Genomic DNA, 10631 nt, shown 5'->3' with positions numbered 1-10631 from the left:
GAGACTTACGCGCTTTGTACGTAAAAGACGTGACGCCTTGTGTTATCAATTGATAATTGTAAACCATAAGCAAGCAAACCACGTGCTTACGAAGTATTCAACGATATTATAATAAATATTATATTATATGAATATAGTAATTTGAATAAAAATTAAAAGATTTAATAAGAGCAATTGTATGAAAGAAAATTATTTGTATTTCATTTCTGTCGTGTATTAACTTTAGCCTTTTACTACAATTAGGTGTTTCAAAAGAATAAAAGAAAAAGAAATGGAAAGAATGTTGAATGAATGACTCATACCTTACGAAACTTTTTGATTTTTCATAAAATAAAGTTCGATTCGAAGTTTTTGGTCGCAAGGTCTTCTTTCCTCGGGGTTCACCCCCAAATCAGTGTTTTTTATAATTTTAAGTGAAATTTCTATCCCTTTCCCAACATTCTTTTCATTTCTTTTTTTTATTACTTGAAACGAGTAATTATAGCAAAAGGCTAAAGTTAATACGCGACAGAAATGAAATACAAATTATTTTCTTTCATGTGATAGTTAACTTATTAGTTGCACACGACCGCCTACGTTTCTCGCATCGGTCGCACGCAACCTTCACCCCCCATAGAGCACTTGAGACCAAACCGTCCGAACAGACCCAAAATGGAAATCATTTCTGCTTTAAGATTTCTTTTTTCATCAGAAATATTCAGCCAGGTACAATAAAAAAAGCATAACACGTTGCAGAGCCGATATTTTAAATTCCGCGAACGGAAGTCGCGTTATGACGCGCGGAATGAACCGGAAACTGATATGACGCATAAAATTTCCAGATAATCTACACCAGTTTTGGGATAAAATCGATGATGTGCAGATTCTGGGAGAAGCAGAGAATAGTAAGTCGAGGGCGTTTCTATACTCGGGCGGAGCACGATTCTACCATCTCGTTGGCTAACAGGTGGACCAATCGTTTCTTCCAGCTTTTTAGTATCATCAAGTATCGTTTTATATCTTCAAATAATAAAAAAAAACCTGATTACTCGCCAGTTATAGTTTCCGTAGACATCGTTAGGCCAAAAAAAATAGATCCGACCCTCCTTTTATACGATGAAAGTATAGCGAGTAGAAGAAAATCGTGTAAAAATGTCATGCAAACACTAATTAACACAACTTTGTATTAATCTTGCTAATAAAAATCGCATAAATTTACTTCAACATCATACTTTTAATTTAAAATCGCATAGAAAGAACTATCGTGTGAAAGGAGCGTCAGGTGTACTTCTGGATGCGAGAAGGACTCATAGTTTCGTAATTAGGACTCTTTTTTTCTTTGTATAATTACCTAAGGATTTACATAAAATTTTTACAATCTCTACAAAGATTATTATAGTTGAAAATTTAATTTTCCCCATTCTATTTATAGTAAGACTCGCGGACTAACAAAAGTAAACGATGTACAGATGGCTCATTTGCTTCCGGACTCATTTTGCACACATACATTAAAAATGTGTGGCAAATTCACGTGTATAGATCCAGATAGTGTCGAGGCATGAAAAATATAAAAAAATATGTATGTAGAGAGAATATGTCGCATTTTCTATGTGCCCTTGACAAGTGCGTCCATAAGATAGCCATGTAAGAATAGACCGCACTAATCGTGGACGAGTCTGTGATAGAATAAAAAAGAGGACGACAATCTATACTTCTGTGTCCTTTTTAACGCTATCCAAGACAGTCAATTTGAAACACAATTATTACAAAGACGTAGGCCTATAGATTTTTTCTTCCGTCGCTTCTTCAGATTGCTAGCGCGGTCTATTCTTATACAGGGTGTCCCAGAATTTGTGGTACTCTTTTAAATGGTTGGTCCCTTAGATGATTTTAAATTAAACAACATTTTCCTTTGTCAAAATGTTATCCGAAGCGTGGTTGTCGAATCATTAACGAAAAACCGCGACCAATCAGGACGCACAGAGGAGAAACAACTGCTGTACTATAATTCGTTTCAATTGATGATGCGTGTAAGTAGAGCACTCAATAATTGTAGTGTAGTAATTATTCCAATTTCGACTCACGTTATAATTTCTACTCACTGACTTGGGATCCTGTGGTATAAAATTACAGAAAAAAAGGCCAATGAGTAGAAATTGTAACGTGCATAGAAATTGAGTCATTTACTATAACTCTTTTTATATCATCGAAATTCCATTCAACATTAACATCATTTGACTTGATCTTTACAATTTCAGAATCTATAGATTATTATTGCTTCTGGAAGATAACTGCGTCTCCTCTCAGATGTTACATTTAATCGAAATCCTGAAGATAAACACTTGGGAGATAAAAAATGTGTGAACTCAATAATCACCGGACGAATCATCGTTCGGAACAACAATGAGGAAAGAGTTATGCAATCAATTCCATCGCGATTTCTCGGACCCGGATTGTCGCCCTCGTTATCTCAGAGCTTATTGCCGTCAGGCGTGACACGGAGGATGCTGAGCTTTCCTCCGATTGGTCGTGTAAGAGATCTTTGGTTGATCCGCGGCCAATGGAGAACCGAGTCACGTTTCTTACGGCTCATCACGCCTACGCAGAGACGAGGCCGAGCCCGGATGACGGCGTGGCCGCGTCATCGCGACATTACCGAACAGGGCGGCCAGAGGAACGCGTTACATACCCCTTCCACCAGCAAATTGGCTGGATTCCCCTTTGGCGAGGACAGCGTAACGCACGGCGTGACGTTCCCCTCCAGAGGTTCTCTAGAGGGGAATCAAGTCAATTTGCTGGTGGAAGGAGTACGTAACGCGTTTCTCTGGCCGCCCTGTTACCGAAGCTTCCAACGGGATCGGACTCAATCCCGCGGTCCAGTCATCCGAAAACACTTAGCGGCGCATCAGTGCGACGCCTGCCAAGTGGCAAACCTAAATAATTGACCCCACCGTGCGGTTCTCAGTGCAAACAATTTACACCCGCGTAAATAACACCGGTTCTTTCTTTCTCCCTCGCTCTACCTTTCCTACCGCCCGCCTTCGTATTGTGACCGCGCCGTGGAACGCGTGGCTGACGCGCGAATTCGTCCGCGGGAACGTACACGACACGAAAACAATAATAGGACGCGTTGAAATTGAAACCGCGAGTGACTGGAAAGCGTAACTGCTTTTCAAACGTTTTGACAATTCGACGTTGTGAAGGGACTGTGTTCATTTCGAAGGATACTTAATCCACGGTGAAGTGAATGGACTAGTTCATGATGTTCGCGTGATCATCGTACAGTAACCCATGGATCAGACAGTGATCGTTCCGTCGAGTCGCGGTAGCACCGGGGAGAACGCGAGGATCCCGATGAAGAACGAATCGGAGTCGAGCATGCATCTCCAAGACCAGACGACGACCGTCGCTCATTCTAACTCCGCATCGGTGGTCCCTAGGACGAACAGTTTATCGATAAGTAACAGTCTGAGCCAGGACCAGAGCCTGGACCCGCTGATGTGCAATCCGTCCAGCACGGAATTGCCCAGAAAGCCAGGAGCGCGGCGTCAGGAGAAGCCACCGTACTCATACATAGCATTAATTGTGATGGCGATCCAATCGAGTCCCGGGAAGAGATTAACCCTTTCGGAAATCTACTCGTTCTTACAACAACATTTTGCGTTCTTCCGAGGCGCGTATCAAGGCTGGAAGAACTCCGTGCGTCACAACCTGAGCTTGAACGAGTGCTTCATTAAACTACCGAAAGGATTAGGGAGGCCGGGTAAAGGCCACTACTGGACGATCGACCCGTCGACGGAGTACATGTTCGAGGAGGGTAGTTTCCGTCGACGTCCACGAGGTTTCCGTCGCAAGTGCCAGGCACTGAAGCCCCAGTACCCGCAATACTTCTCCGGGAGCGGACCGGTCGGCGTCCAGACGCCCGGATACGAGAATCTGACGCCTGGAAGTATGGAATACGCGAACGGGTATCAGAATCAGTATCAGAATTATCAAGAATACGCGATGTACGGGCCCGGAGCCGCGGTCTCTGCCGATTGGGCGTATCCTGAAACCACGTATAAGACACCACCTATAGCGGAAGTGACGTACAAGACGACGGAAGTTACGTACAAAACTGGGGAACCGTCGGTTTATAGAAATGGGGAGATAGTGGCGTTTAAGAGCGAGCCAACAGGGTACGCGGCGAGGAGTCAAGAACAACTGGGTTACAGAGCGACGGATGGGTTCTCTGTCAAGGATCACCAACAGCATCATCCGGAGTCGATCTACAAGGAGAACGAGTCTATAATGAGTTACAAGTGCCCGTCGAATCCTGCGCCCACTACTCAGGCACCGGGACAGGATTATTACGTCGGTTACGGACTTGCCGGGGTCAATAGTACCGGAAACAATGTCAACGTTTCTATGCAAGGGATCCCGGAACAAACTGGGAACAGCAGCCCCATAGGGAACGTCAATTCACCGCACAGCGGGTGCCAGACACCTGTCACGGATAATGGTGAGTTTGTTCGCTAATTCTACTCTAATCAGAAAATGATGTTCAAGGTCTATTATACTGACTACTAAACGAGACTGATAAGAGAATAATTTAAGACTGTCTAAACAAATAATTTTATGTATTTCAATTTAAATACCCTGCAACGACATGCTGTTTAATCCTGATTTTGGCAGTGAATGGAAATAACAGCTGCCATATCATAAATCTACGTAATAGCTAGGAATGCGTACAAAGACGAACCGAAAGGGCTTGCAAAGGTCCAGACTCAACGATTTTTTGAAACACAATTGCATGGTACGAAGTGCTGGAGTGGAGTCCAATACAACAATGGCAGTCCATGACAGTCGAAGAAGGCCATGTGGAAAATCGCAGACAGTTTACGATCGTACCGGCGCCGATCACGCGGTAAAACTGTAGGCCTCTCAGCCTCATTATTTTAGATTTATGTAATTGCATCAAAGCTGCGTCACATATTTTTCAAATCCAAATCTTAACTGAAAATCTTGGAAAATTATTACCAAGAAGAGAGAGTCAGAAATCAGCTTCGCTCGCAATTAACGTACGCGTTGATCGTCCATGAAAAAGAATTGAAAGAATGCGGGGAGGGGGACAGCTTCCTGGACAAGTAAATTTAAATGTCAGCTTCCGTTTAATAACACGGAAAGTCGAAAGTACTCTTCGCGCGTAGTCGACAGACACGAAATCACCGGAGTCGACAGCACCTATTAGCCGGGGTTGACATCACTGTCACGCCCCACGCGAGAAGTCGTAATTCGTAACTGGTAACGTAACACGTGTAACACGTGTGACACGAAATCTCGACGTGTCTTTCGACTCCTGTTTGGATTAATTTAGCGCGGAGCCACGAACCGTTTAACAGGCGATTACACACTCGTTAAACGATCGTTGCTTCCTTTCCGACAATAAAGTGATCACAAAAGTCTGAACTACATTATTTTAAATGTTCCTAATAAATACTATACTCAAATGAGTATGCAATTCTAATCTATAAAATGTTGGGAGACGGCGATAGTTGGGAGCAGGCTCCGAGGAAATAGAGACAATGTCCTTAGATTCACGGGTTCTATTCATTTCGTTCATGAATGAAACGATATAATGATTGCGAATGCTTACTACCGTCCGATCGGGCGATAAACAAATGATCGTGGGCAAAGAAAATACACGGTTTTTTTGTATCATTTACCAGTAGTCGCGTGCTGGTAAGTGAGGTCTCAAATCGCTTATCGCATAAACATTTACAAGTGGGGTAAACAAGATGTTCTTTAATCTAAGTACATCGAATGTGGCTACCTTAAACACTAGACCCGTTCGTTTATTAAACCTCTCCGCGAAACCAGCTTCAGTCTGCGCCTCCACAGTCTCGATGAATGTGTTACGATAAACAAGAACTACGACAATGAATGAATTAGTAATATCGCAAAATGATAGTCTTATCTGTTTCGTCAAATAATCATTCTGTAGTGCATTATTTTTTGAAAAAGCAATGATAATTATTGCTAGGATCAGATAATTAACTTTTCATAAGTGTAATTAATTTCTGTCTTTACTCATTTTTATTTAATCCAGTTACTCAGCCACGCTTATCGCCTGTGTTAGACTTATTCATATCAATATAAAAAAAACTCAAATTGTAAGAAAATTAGAACATACGAAGTTATTAGAATATGGGATGTGTAGTTCAATTCAATTCGATGATATTAAATTCTTTTTACTCTTTTATTTTAAATGCAATAAGAAAGGATCATCTAACCAGAGACTAATATGGCAATCCAGCCATATTCAAATTTGTATCGACATCCTTTCTACCTTGATCATCGATACACCTGTGCCCCATGATATAGGCTTTCTCAGAATCATTCATCAAACAGAAGTTTTAAGGGGAGCAACCGCACCCCATCGATGCAGGCCTTTTTAAAGGTAAACGGTCTTGGGCACAGAGCACCATAAAAAGCAGTGCGAAAGTCATACTGGCGATGGAAGAGGAGCGAGGGGATTGAGGAAAGCTAAAGCTTTTGACCTGAGGGTCACTCTTCGTCGTCCTAACGACAACGTTAGGAATAAATTGCCGAGTTTCGCCTGTATCACGATTTGCTAACGCCCACGTATTTATTTCATCCTCGTGCCAAACCTGATTCGAGTGTGAATAAAACTTGAATCTTAGAGAATATTCCGAATGAGGTTGATATTTGCTATCTCGATCAACAAATCGTCCCGTTTCGCGCACTCGCGTTACAAGTGTACAATCTATTCCGTCTCTCCACCTCGATACACCGAGGCATCGACAAGGGATAAACGTGCCACCCACGCACCCTTCTTCCTTCTCCTTCTCTTCCCTCTCGTCCAGTCAGTAAAGTGTAAACGAGATCAATCTGCAGACGCCTCGGCAGGCTCCGGTGTTCTCTCTTTTTCTTCTACAACCCGGTTCTCTCCACGGGAATGTATTTCTGGATCGCGATCTCTCTCTACTCTCCTCTGCGACTATGGCATCGTTGTTGGCACGACCGACGCCGATATTCGCTGAGGAAACCGCTTCTGTGCTCTCCTTTTATCGCGCACCGTATTTCGATGTGCGCCGTTAGAGAACAGAAGAAAAAAGAACCGAAATCCGCAGACCAGAGAACAGATTGCTCGACCGAGCCGGGAAACTTTGGATTCGTTTGACGGTGGAGAGAAGCCGGGGGAGATTTTGACTGACGGCACTGCCATTGAGACCACACACAGCGTCGTTTTTAGGCCTTCGTTACACTTTGCTTTCGACCTGGAATTAAACCGGATTCCAATTGCCATCGAGATGGTTCGATCGGCGTTCAATTCGAATTTCAAATTAATGAAGAATTGCACATCACATATGCAAGTGCCAAGGGAATAGCAATTTGGCTAACATAGAATTCCTTTCCTTTTTTATCGTTGATGAAAATATATCATAGACTGGACACAGACGAGTCTAAAGAAAAAAAATTCAGTAAAATGAGAGTAAAAGGAAGGAAGTAGAGAGACAAAGCGGGAGTCGAGACACGAGTGAAGTGCGCACTTGAAGAAGAACTGCTCGAGAGCCGTCGGAGCTTCAGATTTATCGTACCTATACAAGTACTCATATCGTGCGTTCTTTCGTTTTTTCTTCTTCATTTCCCTACGCACTTCATGTGTGGTCCCTCCACTCCAAAGACGTTCAGAAACTTGCAAATCTGTTTTACTTATGTTTCAGGCTTGAAAATGCAATGTTCGAACTCGAACTCGAACAGCTCCGGAGGTGGACTGATCGACCGCAAGCCGTCCTACTTCGGTCATCCAGCCGGCTCGGTTGCTCTAAGCTCGTTAAGCTCCCTAAGCTCGCTGAACTTGAGCAACATCGGTGGCCTGAGCATATCGAACATACCGGGTACGGTTCCCTCGAACATTCATCACACGACGACGACGCCATCGACGACCATGTACTACGATCAGATCAAGTACAGTATGTGAAATTCTGTGACGATCCGACGATGGTTGAAAGAGAAACGTACTATTATATTAATTTTAAGTGTCGACGAAACTTCTGAAACGGTGCGATTAAATCGGAGGCACTAATAAGAGAAGAACACGCGCTCGTGAATGAAGTTGTTCGAGTGCGAATGCCTAGGTTGTATAAAAGAGGAAGGGAAGGCGCGCATCATATTTATATTTATAACTACGAACGGGAATCGTTAATTTAAGTCACTCAAAGTTATAAATTCTTTATTGAGAATAGAAAAAATTTATTTGTGAAATTCAAATCATGACGCGCCACGATTTTGACATTATTTCCGATGATGTATCAAAGCGAACGATATTATTAAAGACGTCACGATAGCATGGTTTTGCGATGGTGATAAAAAGAATCGTTTGAAAACAGTAATCTTTTATTTTCCTGCTCTTTTCACTCATCGATTAGGAGCTTAACGTTATCATTTACAACGAGATATACATTTTGTGCTTCTCATGTACTAAATTGTTCGCATTAAATTTTGTATGATTTTTTTCCCACGGCTACGATTATTTCTCATATCATAAAACTCATACGGATCCTCTATTCAAATGAACATTAAAAATTAGGGCAAACGTTTTACGATTTTAGAAGCGCACTTCATATATTTTTTTCGTCGAAAGAAACAAGAAACCGAACATCAAAACGATTTCGTTGCTAGTCTCGAGGACTCTGAGGAGCCAGTCGGTAGTAGATCCTTCGAAGGATGGTTATAAAAAAGATAATACGGTCGTGAACGATAGTATTTGGTGCGCGACGGATTTCTATTGGAACAGCTTGTTGCCGGTCCCTGCCATAAAAATGACGAGGAAGGCTCCTTTCGGTCGACCGAAAATACACGTATTTGAGTAATACGGAGACCTCGACAGTCGCAATCGTTCTCGTCACATGTTCAAATACCGTCCCAGTTCCGTTACACGGTTCGCACGAATCATGTGGTGCACTTTTTTCGTAGAAACCCAGAACCCGATTATCGATCTCGATGTCACTTCCGAAAATAGTGCAACGACACCATAAAGATGAACGACACTCTATCCGGATTTCATTATCGCGGTTAAGGAAGAATAATGTGTCATTAGGGCAATGACATATGAGTCAGAGCGCTAAATTCGAGTACGCATCATTCACTTTACGATTATGAAAGCTGTAGTGACTTCACATTGTTTAATATTACATAAATGGGATTACCGACGTAAGATTCTGATAAAAAGTTGTTCAATCCAGTAATATAGATATTGAATTAGAATATTTGAAAACTGATAATAGAAGAATAGATGTTATACATTTTAATGCATTGGACAGNAATATTACAAGTTTTTAATATCACTATGAATTTATATTTATTCAAAGTCTTTTTTACTTTAATAGTTCTGTTTGATTGAAAAATTGTTCATTATAGTTTTTATTAATAAAGTGCTATCCAAATACCAAAGTGGTACGAAAGGAACCACTTCTGCTGCGCGTCGTCCAGAATGCGCATAAGCCAGACGACGAATATGCACGAGGTGCAAGGAGAGTCACTCAATGACGCCGTTGACAGGCCTGCTCTGGCCACGGCTCACTGTGCTCTCGTTTCTGCGGTATCTTCTACCCGAAGAAAAGAAAATCGAAGACATCAGCGCATAAAGATATGATCTGACAACAAACCGCTCTCGCTACGATCTTGTTACGAATAAAAAATTTAATCTTCCATAAAGGAAAATGATATAAACTATTTATTGTTCAATAACCGCGCGTATATCTTATCGCGAAGAATTTCTCAACGTGAAACTGTACTTGAATTAATGATCGACCACTTGAAACAATTACGAGGATCCACTTTCAGCGTACGTTCAAGTCGGTTCTTGAACGACATAAGATGAACGATTCGAGATATTCTTAATCTCGAAGATAGGAGAATATTTACACGAAATTTAGCAGGAAAGAAACTACAAAGGATATGATAAATTAAAATATGAATCATAGGTTTTTCGCGAAGAAGTGTGTTCGTGGTAATTTAAAAAACGGTAATGCAAAGAATGTGGAAGACTGCGTTATCTCGCGGATGCCTCCGTATCTGAACGTTCAAAAGAGAAAAGGCAACGGAAAGAAGGGTGGAACGGAGAGTACAGGGAAAGACGGGGGCGTCGGAGGAAGGGGTTAGCTCTAAAATAATAAACTAACCGACGCGATGCGAGGCTAGGCAAAGTCGTAACAAACGTTCTGCGACTTACACTGTACAGGCCTGACGCGGCTAAAAGTCGTACCTTATTAAACTGTCGATATTATTAAAATGAGGATTTAATCGTTTAAGTTTGAACCAGCGATTCGTAGCTTCGGGTACGCGGGCCCCCGCGGTGCTCCGAATTTCACGCACAAATTCAATAAAGTATTTACTATGAACGAATGTGAATTTTATTCTTCCTCCTCTGTTAATTCAAGGACTCTCAATACATAATTCTTGGTAAATTCGTCATGCACTGCATTAATTATTCGCAGTGTTTAAAGAGAATGAAGATCATGAGTGGATCCCAATAGGAATGCCAACAGGTAAGCAATTATTTGCAATAAACTAAAATTTCTCAAAATCTGAAGGTGTACCCCTTGACAAAATCTCTGAAAAGTTAAAATTTCTTTTTTCTCAAAATT

At 41.7% G+C, this 10631-nt stretch overlaps 1 protein-coding gene across 1 annotated transcript; it reads left to right on the top strand.

The window, feature by feature from the left end:
• Positions 1–2893: 2893 nt before the first annotated feature.
• LOC108625710 (forkhead box protein E4) lies at positions 2894–7963 on the top strand. The gene is made up of 2 exons (XM_018025915.2): positions 2894–4480; positions 7707–7963. Exons 1-2 carry the CDS (start codon positions 3271–3273, stop codon positions 7961–7963), a joined length of 1467 nt encoding a protein of 488 aa, XP_017881404.1. The 5' UTR covers positions 2894–3270.
• The last annotated feature ends 2668 nt before the right edge of the window (positions 7964–10631 follow it).

The sequence above is a fragment of the Ceratina calcarata genome, unplaced genomic scaffold (genome assembly GCF_001652005.2).
Source record: "Ceratina calcarata isolate Rehan_Ccalc_2016 unplaced genomic scaffold, ASM165200v1 scaffold369.2, whole genome shotgun sequence".
NCBI classification, from domain to species: domain Eukaryota; kingdom Metazoa; phylum Arthropoda; class Insecta; order Hymenoptera; family Apidae; genus Ceratina; species Ceratina calcarata.
The sequence above is the reverse complement of the archived record's forward strand: the minus strand, read 5'-3'. Positions and strand labels throughout refer to the sequence as shown.

Excerpts from the sequence above, each read along its gene's own strand:
- LOC108625710 (XM_018025915.2), top strand. The coding sequence starts at position 3,271 with ATGGATCAGACAGTGATCGTTCCGTCGAGTCGCGGTAGCACCGGGGAG. Across the intron at positions 4,481-7,706 it reads GACACCTGTCACGGATAATG|GCTTGAAAATGCAATGTTCG; the intron begins GTGAGTTTGTTC and ends CTTATGTTTCAG.